General features: G+C 49.1%; 1 protein-coding gene across 1 annotated transcript in view; it reads right to left on the bottom strand.

Annotated features, from left to right (window-relative positions):
• Positions 1 to 1,181: 1,181 nt before the first annotated feature.
• Positions 1,182 to 17,023, bottom strand: part of RELL1 (RELT like 1) — a 58,176-nt gene continuing 42,334 nt past the window's right edge. The window contains exons 5-7 of the mRNA XM_029046502.2: positions 16,316 to 16,552; positions 14,449 to 14,587; positions 1,182 to 3,582 (exon numbers count right to left, since the gene is read on the bottom strand). Of these exons, the coding sequence (XP_028902335.1) occupies positions 14,452 to 14,587; positions 16,316 to 16,552 (373 nt within the window). The 3' untranslated portion in view covers positions 1,182 to 3,582; positions 14,449 to 14,451. The remainder of the gene's footprint in view (positions 3,583 to 14,448; positions 14,588 to 16,315; positions 16,553 to 17,023) is intronic.

Here is a 17,023-nt window from a genome sequence, read left to right as displayed (position 1 = left end):
CCTTCTGGGATTCGGTGGTGCGTATAATGGGGGATCATGGAGGATGACCTTGGGAGGAGCACTGTAGAGCACTATGGGGGGCAGGGGAGGGACAATGTGGGTTTAAGACTGAATCAAGTCCTCAGCCTGGGAGGGGGCAAAAGAAAATGTCCCAGATCCAGTATGGAAAGACTGGAACAAGCACCCAGACTCCCTGACCTGGCCTAGATTCTCACAGGGAAAGCGGGACCCCCAAGGTCTCATGAAGGGCGGCTTGGGGTGACCTGTCTTTTGAGGGACAGATAAGGGGCAGAGAATTGGTTTAACTGACTCAAGCCCTGCCTCCCCTGCAGGGAGACCTGGGGAGAGGAAATGGAAAGGAACAATGGCACTCCACTTCCTTTCTGACTTGTTAATCAGCCACAACTTAGAATGTAGAACTTCCTGTGAGACGGACTGTTCAGCCAGACTTTTCTCTCCTTGGATTCCTCATTCCACTGAGTCAATGCCCAGACCTCCAGAGACATCGCTCAGATCCCCAAGGACAACATCTGGACTGCAGAAAGACAGCTTGGACCCCTGAGACACTCCCTAGACCACACAGAGACCACCCAGACCCCTGACTAATCTGGGTGACGACGAGATGATGCCTGGACCACAGAAACACCACCTAGATTACAGAGACATCACCCGGACCCCCAGAGACTATATCCAGCCCCGCTAGAAACACCTCCGTGCCCATGGCTCCAAGAGCTGGATACTGGTTGCTCACCTGGGCCTCCTTTCTCCCTGGTTAAGAATGAAACAACCAACTTTCCTAACGTTCCCTTCTACCTCCATAATATTTCCCCCTAGTGACAGATCACAGATCCGTTGTCATTTAACCTATCCAGCCTCCCTTTCTCTCGTACCTATCCAAAAGGAGACTTGGGTTCTAGTCCGGCTTTGGTCACCGCCTTGCTGTGACCTCAGATAAATCACTTAACCACTTGGGCCTCAGTTTACTCATCTATATATTCGGAATAATAATACCTTCCTTCCCCTATCTCACAGGGATGTTGTGAGGGTAACTAAAGGGGAGGCGCTAATTGAATTCAAGATATTATTATGAATCTATTAAAACCCAGGAAAACTGGAAATTCATTCTGGAACAGCTTGAGGTTTATAAGTAAAAATCAAGTAACGAGTTTTTTTTAAAAAGCCACACACCACCAAAAGAATTTAATTATCTATTTTAGCTTTGCTTTGGTAGTACAAAAGTCTTCAAGTACAAACCACAAGGTTAAAAATACATTTGACAAGCAAAATAAGAAAAATCACCTTTACCAATTTGACACCTGATGGGATCTGACTCACTTCTATCCAGTGATCAGACTATAGTGTTATTTCTTGAGAGGCTTGTTGAGGGTTTCCATCCCTCCAGGCAGGCAGAAACTCCTGAGTTGTTGTAAACTGTAGCTTTGAGCACAGTGAAAAACGTCTGCTGGCCCAATGCTACAGACCAATTAAATTCCTCCTGCCAAAGGAACAGGTGCTTCCCTCCGGGCATATTTGAAATCGGCAGGCTGGGTAAATACAGATCTTAAATTGAGTGTACAAAATGGCTTTAATATTTAAATGAACCTCAAAATATTTCAGACTCTCCTGCCCCACTTAGGACCGAAAAAAGCACTCCATCCAGAATAAACTATGGGTATTAAAGTCGTTAGATGTTGAACAGCTTATACTTACCCCTTTGGGAACAAAGGGAATGATATTTTAAAAAGCATTTAGAAAACACCTGTCGCTTGTGGGTTTAACAAAACAAAGACTTTTCAAACTGAGCCTTGTTTTGAAGGAACTATCCAAGACTCCCCCCAACCCCAAAGGATATTTACATTGAGCGAAAACAAAAATACTCCTTGAATCCCAGATCCGTGGAATTCTGGGAAGTTTATTTCCTGCCCATTGGCAGGTACGTGTACACACACACACACACACACACACACCCCTGTAGGATTTCTTATTAAGAACAATTTAGAAAGAGACCACATTGTGTCTTCCAAACCTGCCCCACTGTTTCCTGAGGCAGAAAGACCTCAGTTTGGCGGGGACTTGAAGACAATAATCGTGTTTGCAGGACACCGAAGTGGATGGGTTGAGGGTGGCCTTGTTTGCGATCTTTCTTTCTCAGAAACAAAGACGCTGTCATCCCTGCAGAAGTGACATACAACATGGCAGTGGGAGTTGGTGAGTCCAGGAGCCCAAAAAGCTAAAGCAGCTACACCACCACCCACTGCCTCAGTCCCCAGACAGGCCGAGCAGGCTGGGCCAACCCTCCTCCAACTGTTGAAGTGGCTGTTTTTGGTTAACTTTCTGTGACTTGCCCCTCTCCCAGGCATCAGCTTACAGAAAAGGAAGTCCCTCACTCCCCTAGAGTCTTCTTCCCAACACATCCATGCTACGTGGCTGGAAACTGACACAGTTCACCGGAGAAACCATCTTAGAGAGCGGCACCTTCATTCCAGCCTTGTTCTGGCTAAACACCCTTGGATGTCCCAATTTTACCACCTCTGACCAACGTTTGGTTCCTTCAGGTAGCTGCCCCGGGAATGGCTACAAAAATCACCCGTGGTCCCCTTCCTAATGTTGTTTCCCGGGAAGGACAAGGCCTTTTAGATGGCAGCAGGGGAGGGAAGTGATGCGACTAGCCCACCTCCACAGAGCAGGTGGTCTCAGGAGAGGGGACAGGAGCTTGGGGAAGGTCTTTGTGGCCACATGTAGTCACACAGAGAAATTCTGGGCCACGCTCTCCAGAAGCAGAAAGGTTGTCTCCTCCTAGGGGCTCTCACATGCCTATGGGGCAGATGTCTGCCATGGGCTAAGACCTTGCTGGGCCCAAGATTATACTGCACAAGTCCAAAGGCTAGTAGGGGAGACTGCTTTGGTGTGGATTTTCCCTTGGGATGGAGTGTGGCATCCAACTGCTCTCTGGGATTAATTTCTAGATAATGCTGGGGGTAGGTGATATCCTGAATCCTGACCACAGGAGAAAGTCTGCAAGAAGAAAAATGGGCACTGGCAGGATGAAATGTCCCATCTTCTATGATCGAACCGCTTGGTTAAGATGATAGGCTAAGGAGCTGCTGACATTATTGAATGGTATCATGGCTACACTAGCTTGAAAGCAGGGGATCATTACCAAAGACAGCCAAGTGGGATGGGTGGACAAGGCAGATGGACAGATGGACACACACACGCATCTCACACACACAAGCAAATGGTGAAACTGCACTTTTTTCCATTGTGTATATTGCCGCCATTGTGTAACTAGCGTACCTTCACCAGGATGGAGATGACATTGGGTCAAGGGTGTCTGATCTTGGTCTTTTCTAAAAACGAGATGCTTTCCACCGCTGGGCATTGGTCCAGAAAAGCCCCAGGGCTCACAAACCATCTTGCAGCCATCAGCCACACACTCCGTCTTTGACCCTTCTCCTAAAGAAACTCCCCTCCTAAAAACAGTATCCAAGATGTATGAAAATATCCCAGAGTAATTTGCACTGCAGGATTGCCGATCTCCCGGTTTTCAGTCTCTCCAACTTCTCCGAACAAGGAGTCCTCCTGAAAGAAAAATACACGACAATGCTGACTCCTGACCTACTTTTTCATGGTATTTTGTCGTTAAGCACCTACTATGTGCCAGCCACTATACTGAGCACTAGGGTAGATACAGCTTGAAGTTTATCCACTAGGCCATGCAGCTTCTATTTACTATTGACATTGCCACCTCTCCAGGTCACTGTTTAGACTTAACGTTGAGCATTTAAAAAAAAAAAGTCTCCTGGCGGTATTCCACAGAACCCAAAGCTGCCTGACCCTTGGGCAGGTCTGAGCCTGGTCTGAGCATGGCTTCTAGACAATCTTGGGGAAGCCGAAGTGGCGGACCACACTGGCTTGTTACTGGAAGGCTACATATGGTTTCGAGTGGAAGTCGGTATCAAACAACGGTATTTATCGAGTACTTACCCTGTGCAGAGCACTGTAGTAAGTGCTTGGGAGAGTTCAATATAACAGAATTGGTAGACACGTTCCCTGCCCACACCGAGCTTACAGTATAGAGGGGGAGTAATAGAAGTAATAGTTGCAATAGTAATAGTATTTATTAAGTGTTTGCTGGGTGCAGGACACTGTACTAAACACTGGGAAATAATTTACAGTTTATCTAGAGTCTGACTAGGGTCTGATCCCACCTCCCGCAAACATGCGACTCGCAGGAAGTTCTCCCTGATTTTCAGGGGATCCTAGAAGGGCTGCCCACTCCAGGCATCGTTTCCCAGGGCCGAAGTCCGCCGGAGCATTCTGGAAGGGGATACTGGTGACGCGATAACTAAGTCATAACCCCTGGTAACTCTGGCACTGAGCCAAGCCTCCTGGACAGGGGCCGGCTTGCTCCCCCCTCCACTAGGGTGGCTCGGTGGAAAGAGGCCGGGCTTGGGAGTCAGAGGTCATGGGTTCTAATCCCAGCTCCGCTGCTTGCCAGCTGTGTGACTTTTGGCAAGTCACTTCACTTCTCTGTGCCTCAGTTACCTCATTTGTAAACTGGGGATTAAAACTGAGAGCCCCACGTGGGACAACCTGATGACCTTGTATCTCCCAGTGCTTAGAACAGTGCTTTGCACATAGTAAGCGCTTAACAAATACCACCATTATTATTATTAATGTGGTCGTGCCCAGCGGCAGACTCTGCCTTAACGTGGCCCAGTGCCCGCTCGAGCCCAAACTCAAGCCGACGGCTCCCGGCCGAGTTGGCACGGCTCCGTGAGGCCCGCGGCCAAAGCCGACCAGCACACCTGCTTCCCCGGCTCGTTCGGGCAGACACGCCCTCGGCGGCCCCTCAGATACCTGGGACGCAGGCTGAGCCGGACCTACTCCCCCCCAATGCCACCGATGCCGCCTCGGTGGTAAATCCCTCGCCCTACGCAATGCCTAGTCTTACCTGAATGGTAAACAGTTAAAGCACCACTACCTTTCCCTGTTTCAGTCCCACATCGCAATCAGTCAACCAACAATAACATTTACTGAGCGTCTACTCTGGGCAGAGCACTGTACAACATGTCTGGAAGAGTACAACAGAGTGAGTAGACAAGATTCCTGCCCTTAAGGAGCTTACCATCCAGCGGGGGGAGGCAGACTTAAGTCAACTACAGAGAAAGCAGCAGCATAGCTTAGTGGAAAGAGCATGGGCTTGAGAGTCAGATGATCTGGGTTCTAATCCCAGCTCATCCACTTGTCTGTTGTGTAAACCCTGGGCAAGCCACTTCACTTCTCTGTGCCTCAGTTTCACTCTTCTGAAAAATGGGGACTAAGACCGAGCCCTATGTGGGACAGGGGCTGTGTCCAACCTGATAATCTTGTAGTTTACCCGAGAACTTACTACAGTGCCAGGGATACAGTTAAGTACTTAAGTATCATTGGGAAGAAAAAGTAGAGGAAGAAACAGATGTTAAGATGCACACAAAAGTGCTGAGAAGGATGAGGTGACCATCATTCTCGCAAGGGTCGATTTTCTGCCTGGACAAAGCTGAGATGTGAACAGGAGTAGGCCTGGTGGCTGGGATGAGGGCTAGTGGGAAGCAGCAGGGCCTAGTGGAACGAGCACGGGCCTGGGGGTCGCTGGACCTGGGTTATAATCCCAGCTCTGTCAATTGCTTACAGTGTGACTTGGGGAAGTCAATTTTCTTTGCCTCGGTTCCCTCAAATGAAAAATGGGAATTCAATACTACTCTCCCTCGTACTTAAACTGGGAGCCTCATGTGGGACAGGGACTGTGTCCAATCTGATTAACCCGCATCTAACCCAACACTTAGAAGAGTGCTTGACATGTAGTAAGTGCTTAGTCAGTCATCCAGTCAATTGTATTTATTGAGCGTTTACTATGGTGCAGAGTACTGTACTAAGAGCTTGGAATGTACAATACGCAAAAGAGAGAGACAATCCCTGTCCAACAACAGGCTCACTGTCTGAAAGCAAACACTTTTTTTAAAAAAAAAAGGGGGTACAGAGGTACCGGGTCGATCTGACAGGGATACAGTTCAGTTCTGTCCTCTCGGGGTCGCACCCAGAGAGTTTCCAGTCCTCTACCAGTCTCGACTACAGGAGGAAGAGTCAAGCAGAGGCCTACCCGTTCCATTCCTACCTTGGGCAGTGGCTAGGGAGTGGAAGGCAATCTGCTACAGGTCAAAATTCCCCCGTGCTAGGCAGCAGCGGCATGGGAGGAGACTCAAGTTGACCGCGCAAAAGGAGGCAATGGTAAACCACTTCTGTATTTTTACCAAGGCAACTCTATGGATACACTACCGGAACGATTGCAGATGGAGGTGGGGAGTTCTGGGAGAGATGTGTCCGTGACTTCGCTGTGGGTCGGAGACGACTCGACAGTGTAAGACGACAAGACATCTCTGCCCCTGTCCTCTCCCCCTCCCTTCAGGCTCGCATCTCCTCCTACCTCCAGGATGTCTCCACCTGGATGTCGGCCCGTCACCTAAAACTCAACATGAGCAAGACTGAGCTTCTCCTTCCCTCCCAAGCCCGGTCCGCTCCCAGACTTCCCTATCACCGTGGATGGCACGACCATCCTTCCCGTCTCTCAGGCCCGCAATCTCGGTGTCATCCTTGACTCGTCTCTCTTGTTCACCCCACACATTCTATCCGTTACCGAGACCTGCCGGCTTCACCTTTACAATATCGCCAAGATCTGCCCTTTCCTCTCCACCCAAACGGCTACCTTACTGCTACGGGCTCTCGTTATATCCCGACTAGACTACTGTGCCAGCCTTCTCTCTGACCTCCCTTCCTCCTCTCTCGCCTCGCTCCGGTCTATTCTTCACTCCGCTGCCCGGCTCATCTTCCTGCAGAAACGCTCTGGGCATGTCACTCCCCTTCTTAAACACCTCCAGTGGTTGCCTATCAACCTCCGCTCCAAACAAAAACTCCTCACTCTAGGCTTCGAGGCTCTCCATCACCTTGCCCCTTCCTACCTCTCTTCCCTTCTCTCTTTCCACCGCCCACCCCGCACGCTCCGCTCCTCTGCCGCCCACCTCCTCACCGTCCCTCGGTCTCGCCTACCCCGCCGTCGACCCCCGGGCCGCGTCCTCCCGTGGTCCCGGAACGCCCTCCCTCCTCACCTCCGCCAAACTGATTCTCTTCCCCTCTTCAAAACCCTACTTAAAACTCACCTCCTCCAAGAGGCCTTCCCAGACTGAGCTCCCCTTCTCTCTCTACTCCCTCTACCGCCCCCCCCTTCACCTCTCCGCAGCTTAACCCTCTTTTCCCCCCATTTCCCTCTGCTCCTCCCCCTCTCCCTTCCCATCCCCTCAGCACTGTACTCATCTGCTTGACTGTATATATTTTCATTACCCTATTTATTTTGTTAATGAAATGTACATCGCCTCGATTCTATTTAGTTGCCATTGTTTGTATGAGATGTTCTTCCCCTTGACTCTATTTATTGCCATTGTTCTTGTCTGCCCGTCTCCCCCGATTAGACTATAAGCCCGTCAAAGGGCAGGGACTATCTCTATCTGTTGCCGACTTGTTCATTCCAAGCGCTTAGTACAGTGCTCTGCACATAGTAAGCGCTCAATAAATACTATTGAATGAATGAATGAGCTCAAAAAATGGAACTGGAAATGTCAGTAGGGCGGCAGGAACTGGGCACCACAGGGAGCCACCAGGGGGCGGCAGGCAACCGTGTCTCAGCCCTGGAGCATTCATTCATTCAATCATATTTATTTATTCATTCATTCAATAGTATTTATTGAGCGCTTTCTGTATGCAAACCACTGTACTATGCGCTTGGAATGTACAATTCTGCAACAGAGAGAGACGATCCCTGCCCAACAGCGGGCTCACAGTCCAAACAGCCTCCACCCCTAACAGGGTGAACTCAGGTCACGGCTCAGGCATTCTTCCACTCGTGCTTGGAAAGGGGATGTAACCAAGTGATGGGCAGGAAGCTCACAACTCCCAGCCAGCCAGATATTGGGGTAGGCCTGTCTGTCTCTCTGGGTCTCTCTCTCCCCCTTTTCCTCTCTCACATATACGCACATAGAGTTTCCTAGAGGATATGTCACACACACACACACACAGATGTATTACAGATTTTCTTAGGAGACAGTTCACACAGACACACACGCAGACTTTCTTAAGAGATGATACACACACACACACGCTCATTCGCTTTCCTCGTAGATGTACTTCAGATGATGGTGAACATTAGCAAAACGTAGATTGTGTACAGGAGTGCCAATAGAAAGAAAAAAACAGGAAGAGACTTGCTCAACCCATGGAAACCATTTTGACAAGCAAATTTCCCCACATTTCTCCCTCCTGGACGGTGATTAGCCGAACCACTGACTCTACCATGGATGCTTCAGGCACTGGCAGCATGCCGACCCTTAAGGGAACAGAAAGGTCAGACTCCCAGTTTTCTTCCCTCTAGATTTTCAACTCCATACTGGAGTTGAAAGGGAAGCATAAGGGAAGCAGCGTGGCTCAGTGGAAAAGAGCCCGGGCTTGGGATTCAGAGGTCATGAGTTCGAATCCCAGCTCTGCCACTTGTCAGCTGTGTGACTGTGGGCAAGTCACTTAACTTCTCTGTGCCTCAGTTCCCTCATCTGTAAAATGGGGATGGAGATTGTGAGCTTCATGTGGGACAACCCCATTACCCTGTATCTACCCCAGAGCTTAGAACAGTGCTCTGCACATAGTAAGCGCTTAACAAATACCAACATTATCATACTGAGGCCGTAAATCTGCTTTTAGCTCCGATGGGACCAATACAAGCACAGAAATGTACTTTCAGAAGGACTAGGAATCACCTTCCACCACTCAACCACCAGACTCTCAGCTGAGCAATAATGCTCATTCCTTGGGGGGCCAAACGCACCCGATAACAACTTTGAACTAAATTTGTCTCTCTCCCCAGCCTGATTTGGAACACGGGAGACAGTGTGAATCTTGCGGTCGGCCTATTTAGCGAAATAAGCTGGTTACCTCGATGCCCTGTCTTCCTATTGGGGATTTTGGCGAAAAACACCAAGCACAGAAATAGCAAATTCTGGTTGGTTTCCTCCCCCCCACTAGAGGGTGAACAATCTAAGGGCGGCTGATGGAATCTTCTTCTGGCAGCCATGTTAGAGGGCCAAAAAACAATAAATTATAGCTGTCCCAGCCCCACCTACTGCAGTGAGGAAACTGAGGAGAAAAGATCCAAAGTCATGCTAAACAGAGGCTTAGGCCAGCCCCGGGGGGGGGGGGGGGTAAATGTGGCTCATTTCACCTCCCAACTCTATACATCCAAGGGAGCCTGTCCACTCTGGTCATCGAGGGGTCCCCACAGACTTTGTGTAAACTGCAGGAAGCTTCATTGACACTCATTAGGAAACAGGCCAAGTAAACCAGACCTAATGTTTGGGGTTATTTTTGGAAAGGTTTGGACAGAGAGTCAGCCCAGATTCCTTTCAAACACTTCATCCCATGACCCCCCCCAGGCGCCTGGCTGTGGGGCCTAACATCGCTACAGTGCAGTGATTAACTTTTGGAGAGACTTAGAAAAACTCCTCATTCCAGGACCCTATTCCCAGTTAAGTGTTCAATAAATACCACTGATTAATTACCAGCTACTCTGGCCTCCAGTTGAATGTGGGCGGAGAGTCGGTGGTACGACTGGTTCCTGTTAACACTGATACGTATTTTCCAATCCGGCATGAAATATGTCTATACCATCGAAGGCAGTTCCTGTTTAATTTCAAAACAGAACAAGTAGGAAGACGGTAGCAGTGTAGCCCAATGGAAAGAGCAGTGTTCTGGTAGTCGGAGGACTTGGGTTCTAATTCCAGATCGGCCATTTACCTGCTCTGTGACCTTGGGTGAGCTACTTAACTTCTCTGTGCCTCAGTGCCTTCTTCATCTGTAAAATGAGAATTTAATACCTGTTCTTCTGCGAGACTGTGAGCTTCTAAAGTTACTGTTGAACTAAGTACCCAATATTCTCTTCTGGAATGTCTTGGACTCTGACACATCCAGACCCTTTAAGATCCTTAGACCTTTCTCTGGATTCCTCAAGCTATCTCCTTGCTGTCATAACAATAACAACAACAACAGCAGCACTAATTGGGCATTTAACTTAGACCAAGCACTGTGCTAAGCTCTGGGGGAGATTCAGGGATTACTAAAGTCCCTGATCTATACAGGGCTCACAGTCTAAGGGGTAGGGAGAACATGTACATTATCCTTATTTTACATATTAGGAAACTGGGGTACTGAGAAGGAAAGTGACTTGTCCAAAGTCAGAGAGCAGACAAAAGGCAAAGGTCCTCTGACCCCCAGGCCCATGGTCCTCCACTAGGCCTGGCAGTTTTCCTGTCTGAAGAAGTAGAAATTTCCAGTTTCCCACCAGAGAAGATTTCAGTTACTGCTTCCACCAAGCCACTTGGACATGAAGAAAAGTGAATGCTTGCTTGTTGGTCTTGCCTAAATGCGCCAAAATATCCATCTTTTTTTGGTTAGGAGGTGTCTAGACTGGGCCTTGGTATTCTGGGTTCTGGCTTGACCCAGGTTGGGCAACAGTCAGGACTCGTCTTTTGCCTGCCCACATGTGTGGACTCAAGCTCCTGAGCCTCTGGATCCACTCTTCCAGCGGCCCTCTCCACCCACCATTCATTTTCACTGCTGTTCCAGACTGCAATGGCTCGCAGTGGGCAGGGAACATTTCTGCCAACTCTGCTGTATTGTACTCCCCCAGGTGCTCAATACAGTGCTCTGCACACAGTAAATGCTCAATAAAAACCACTGATTGATGGCTTCTTCGCTCCCTTGTAGATCCTGAGTCCACTTTTGTTTTCAAAACGGAAACTCCTCATGCGGTTACTTGCTAAGTCCTGGCTAGGGGAGCTGCGCCAGCCACATGCACTAGAATCCATTCTTCCGCACAGGTTCTCACTCCTTCCTTCCCAGGAGAGGCCCTGTCTGCCGTTCCCAACGGGAGATTCGCTCATCATCAGCAACGTCATCAAATGAGGCCTTCCCCACCTAAGCCCTCATTTCCTCTTCTCACTTCCTCTTCGTTTCTTCTGCGTCGCCCTAACACTTGGATTTCCCCTATTTATTCACTCCTCCCTCAGCCCTATGGCACTTATGTACATATCCATTGTTTATTTTTTTATATATTAATGTCTGTCTCCCCCCCCAGACTGTAAGCATGTCACAGGCAGTAGATCCATTGTATTTATTGAGCGCTTACTGTGTGCAGAGCATTGTACTAAGCACCTGTGAGAGTACAATATAAGAATGAACTTTCACATCCCCTGTCCTCAACGAACAGAATGGATCTACCAACTCTGCTATATTAGATGCTCCTAAGCACTTAGTTCCGTGCTCGTCACACAGTAAATAAATACCTAAAAACGACTGATTGAATGAAATATGTTCTTACATCAGTAAGGTAGGGCACAGCAAATCTTAATCCAGTCTTTCCCCTCTTGCTTCAAAATGCTGTCTTTTTTGTGATTCCAAAAGTTATCAATCCCTTTTCCAACCCATGTTCAGTTAATCCTGCAGACTTTATGAGACTCTGTTTTGAATCAGCACAATCCTGGAATCAAAGTGTGGTTCGACCAGTATCTTGTCTTTTGCTTTTCAAAAGAAACCCGTACGACAGGTTTAATTTTTCCCTTGATAATGACTTCTTTATCAATGTTCCCTGTCCCACTTGGAAGTCTAGCTTGCACTCATTCTTCCAGCAGCATTTTGTGGCTGAAGCACACTGGGGTGGCCTTATTTGGTTCTGAACATTCCGTGATTAAGCTCCTTGGCATCATCTTTCTTACCACTCTGGTCCTCTGGGTTCAGGGCTTTGGGTGACAGAGAGATAGCCAAGCCAGATAGCAGGTTGAGCTTGGTGAAGCAAGAAGAAATCTGCTTTTCTTTCTTTTGACTGCCTTTTCTGGAAAGGAGGGAAAGTGGATGGAAGGACTGACTTCTTTTTGAAGGGGGGGCAGGGGGTGCTGGGAAACCACAACTGTGCTTCTCCAGGAAGCTGGAAAAGATGGGTTCTCCCAGGAATGGCCAGCCCTCCCATGATGAGGATGAGCGGGAGCTGGAACAAGATGGATTTCCCCCTCAGTCTCCCACCCAGAGTCCTGTCCCACCCTCTTTGCTCATCTCCCAATTTCCTGCTTGCTGTTGAAGCACAGGCTGAGCTGCTCACTCTTTAGTAATTTTTCCCTCAGTTTCCTGGGGAGGGTGAGATGGGGGGACAAATCAGAGGCTTTTCCACAAACATTTTCCTGTAGATTATAGGCTCCTTGTGGGTAAGGATCACATCTACCAACTCTGGTCTACTGAACTTTCCCAGCGCTTAGTACACTGCTCTGCACACAGGAAGCGCTCGATAAACACCACTGTCCGATTGATTTCCCTTTGATCCACCCATCCAGCCTGAGGAGATGGTGTAGTGGATAGAACATGGGCCTGGGGTCAGAAGGTCATGAGTTCTAATTCCAGTTCCATCACCTGTCTGCTGTGTGACCTTAGGCGAGTCACTTTGTTTTTCTGGGCCTCAGTTACCTCAACTGTAAAAAGGGGATTGAGACTGTGAGTTCCATGTCGGACAGGGACTGCATCCAATCCTATTTGCTTGTACCCTCCCCAGCACTTAGTAGAGTGCCTGGCACACAGTAAGCGCTTAACAAACACCACAATTATTATTATTAGATCCACCAAGCATGTGTTGTTGGGCACCCACAGGCACATTTCTCCAGCTCCAAGTCTCAAGTCTTTGGTCAGTACTGTAATTTCAACCAATTCCTTCGGAAATCAATTCTCCGAACTAATGTTGAGGAAGGAAACTTCCAGCAGCCAGTGCTGCACTCCTACCCGACCTAGATGTCCCAGGCCGAGGGGAGCGAGGGCTGCGACACCACTATGCCCTAGCTTGATCCCGCCCACGGCCGGTGGGATCCTCTTCTTCTCAGAGGCCCGGCCAGCGGATAATCCTGCAGCCAATTCACAGCCCAAGGGAGCCTGTCATTCGGTCCTGCCCGTTTTTCCACCAAGGCTCCAGAGGACCTGCTCCCCTCTCTTCATCCAAGCTGCCAGCGCACTGGTCCAGGCACCAGCGATATCCCAGCTTGGATCTCCCTGCTTCCAATCCCTACTTCTCAGATCACATTCCTAAAAGGGTATTCTGCACCTGTCCCCACTCCTCAAAAATCTCCAATCGTTACCCATTCTTCTCTGCATCAGGCAAAAACTCCCAACCACTGGCTTTAAGATACTTGATCTGCTCTCTCCCTGCCTTCTTATCCACTCTTTTCTCCCACTACACCCCAGCTCACAGTTTTTGTTCCTCCTAAGCTAACTACACTATGCCTCGCTCTCATCTCTTTCATCTCTGATTTCTTCCTCATTGCCTTTCTTCCCATCTAGAACTCCTCCCCAGCCTTTTATATCCACCAGACCACAACTCGCCCCATCTTCACAGCCCTTCTGAAATCTCATATCTTCCAGCAGGCCTTTCCTAATTAATTCTCCTCTCCCACTGTTTCACCCCGCAACAACCAGACCGGTCCTTGGGTGAGCCAAGCACTTATGAATTCACAACAGTAGCACCTCTGCCCCCAAACTATGATTTAAGCACAGATTCACCTACATATCCACCTTCCCTCTTCCTGCTGTCTGTAAATTATCTGTCTCCACAACTAGGCTGCCAGCTCCTCAAGGGCTGGGATCTTGTCTACTAACCCGATTGTGCTCTCACAAGCACTCAGCAAGCACTTAGTCCAGTGCCCTGCCCACAGTAAGCACTCAGTAAGTACCAAGGATTGATCGAGTGCCATGTCAGGCTCACCGGATATGACCGGTTCATTCACTCATATGTACTGAGCGCTTACTGTGTGCAGAGCACTGTACTAAACACTTGGGAGAGTACAACATAACAATAAACAGATACATTCCCTGCCCACAACGAGCTTACAGTCTAGAGGTTGGCCATGAGGAATTCCACTGGAGGCTGGAGTAATACAAGAGCTCAGCCCATATCTTTAACTCCCTTCAGCTCTCACACTTCTTCCACTCTAGCACATCTTCTCTCCCGCCCTCCGCCTTCAGTACATAGTAGGAAGGGAGAACTTGGTAGACGTGCATCTTCTTGATTTCAAAGATGCTGTCCTGCAGAGAGACTGCTTACTCTCTCTCCTACCAGTGGGGATCAACTCCCCCGCTACCTGGAACAACGATTCCCTGAAGGCCAGGATACCCCCATATAACATGCCCCCATATGATAGAAAAAGCTCCATGGTCACCATGGTCTTTTCCCCGGAGGCTCCTGAAACCCAAACCTTGCCATATTTACTGTTTCCACCAGAGGCTATTACCTGGGCCTCTGGCAGTTTGTTTTCCAGTGTTCTGCTCCCCTCACATACTCACCTGCTACTCTGTGTCACTTCTCTCCCTCTTCACAGGGGTGGAAGGGACTTCACCGTTCACGCTCTCTCCTCCGCTGACGGACATCAAACTCCGGCGCTCCTTGGCATTAGCCTTATGTTCCACCTTCGTGACTCGGAACCTGGAGGGTGACACGGAAGTGAGTTTGATGGGACTTTTTCAGCGAGGCTGTGGCTGAAAAGCTTGAACAAGAGAAGGAACGGAAACATGACAATTCACAGTTACTCGATGCTAGTGGCTCATGAGTCACTGTATTCCCCCCTCCGGCTCTCTGTTCTCCTTCCTCTGGCCTGCGGAGCACTCAGCAATGGTGGATAGCATGTCTAGTCAATTGCAAATCGGAAGTGCAAGCCACTGACTCTAGATTTAGTTAAAAACCCAAATCCCCCTAATATTCGTGCTTGCTAGAGCAGCCACATGTATCTGGAGGTTTCTGTTGGACAGCCCTCCCCATATATGATGCAGGAGTGACAGGAAAAGAATCGTACAGGACCCCAACTACTCTGGCTAGTGGAAGCAGGTCCCCTTCCTCCCTGGTCCCCGCAAAACAGCTTGATGGCATTGAATTGCCTTCATTTCCACAAAAGTGGGGGCCAGGGCCGTGGAAAGAAATATGAGGAAACTCAACATAAGCTCAACCATCATATCAGAGAAAGATCTCTCTCTGCATCTCTCTCTGTGTCTCTATTTCTCCAAAATCCCTTCTGAAATTCTACTTTCTTCAGGAGGCCTTCCCTGATTAATCTGTCTTCTCCCCAGATCCCATCCTCCTTAAAATCATCTTGAGCCATTCAAACTCACTACTTCTTTTGCATTTTACTGCTTTACTCACTATACTGTTTGAGCACTTCTTCTTCCTACTGGTAATTTTTTTTTGTGGTTGGCTTCATCACTAGATTGTAAGCTCCTTAAAGGACGGGATCATATCTACTAACCTTCCCCAGTGGTTGGTACAGTCCTCTGCATACTGTAGGTGTTCAGTAAATAGTACTGAATGAAATAATGGGTTGAATCTCCAAATGATGAGAGAGGAGGGCGGCAGAAAGGCACAGCATCAGTGACCAAGTTGACTTTGGGTCTGGGTATCATTATTCATGCCCCAAAGATTTGGAAAGAGTCCAGGAAATGATCCTACTGAAAGGTGACTTAGAGCTTTACCTCACCTAGAAAGGGGAGCCAGGAGTCACAGCTATAAATTTCCTCCACTTAATGGATCACTGGATGAACAGTTAGCAGTGGGGTGGAGAGAGGGTGAGTGACCAGAGGGTAACCATGAGGGTGGGTATCCAGGGAGTAACTGGCACCCGATTCCTCCAAGCATCTCGGTGTCCCCGTTAGAGATGGGAAACCTGAATTGGCTGGATGACGAGGATGAGCCAGTAATGATGTTCCTCAGAGCCTTATGTTCTAGGGCATGATTTCTCACCGGGGCCATACAAGGCTATGCAGAGTGAACTCACACACACCTCTTTAAAGGGACGAAGCCCTCTCCAGTCCATCTTGAAGCCAGAAACGGTAGCTGGAGCCAGAGCCAGGGTGAGCAAGCAGCCGGGCACGTTGCTCTGCCCTGAAGGCCAGTGAGATTCCCACTGATTAAAACAATGTGGCACTTGAGCCCAGAAGGTTCCTGCTGGATGGGTGCGTCCAGGGGTATGTCTGCCAGCCACCTCTCTTCTAATAATACACCCTGACAGCCAAGCCCCTCGACTCCTAGCCGTTCTTGCTCAGGGCCCAAGATGGACAGAAACGCCGAGTGCCAGGAGTCCGGAGGTGGGAAGAGAGAGTGGGGGAAAGGAGAGGGCGCAAAACTCTGCAAATACCCCCAGACGCATCCAAGGGTGCGACTTGCCTTCCCACCGAGAGAACGGTGACCTCTCCTTGCCGTCGACCCCTCCCTTCTTTGGCTCTGTTGGCCGGCCGGATGAAGTGCCACCTCTTGTGCCGACAGCGGCTGCAGATGTCCTGCTCCACGGCTCCTCCGACGGTGTGCAGGTGGTGGCCACAGACATGCTTCCCTGGGGTCCCTCCCGGGGACAGCGGCCCCGGGCTGAGGGGAGGGCTACCTGGTGTGGTCGGAGTCAAGGGGCTAGGAGAGAGAGGAGACATTAGAGTTAGGACTAGTTCCCCAACAAACAACCACCCGAATGATACTGTTTAACACTAACATGATTTGAACTGCAAAGAAAAGCTAAGTCAACTTAGATAAAAAGCAAGGCTGTGAAGATCCCTTGGAGGGCCAGGGACTGTGTCAAATGCTCACCTGTCTTTTTTTCCCCCAGCGCTTAGCTCAATGCTCTGTACACATTGAGCACTCAATAAATACCACTGATAGATTGATTCATAAAGTGTTCTCAGATCGCATAGGTATCTGCTCAGAAAGGCCCACGGCCGCCTATGAAAGCCAGTCAGATTTTCCCTTTCCCTCACCCATATGCTATAAGTGAGCTGGAAACTAGTAATTCATCTTCCAATAATCTTTCGTTACAACGTTCCTAAACCCAAACCAACCAAGATTTGGTTGTCCCTAATCCCTCTGGGGTTAGCTTTCTCCAGCTCC

Source organism: Ornithorhynchus anatinus, chromosome 18 (genome assembly GCF_004115215.2).
Source record: "Ornithorhynchus anatinus isolate Pmale09 chromosome 18, mOrnAna1.pri.v4, whole genome shotgun sequence".
Lineage (NCBI taxonomy): Eukaryota > Metazoa > Chordata > Mammalia > Monotremata > Ornithorhynchidae > Ornithorhynchus > Ornithorhynchus anatinus.
Note: the sequence above shows the minus strand (reverse complement) of the source record. Positions and strands in the feature narration are given on the sequence as shown.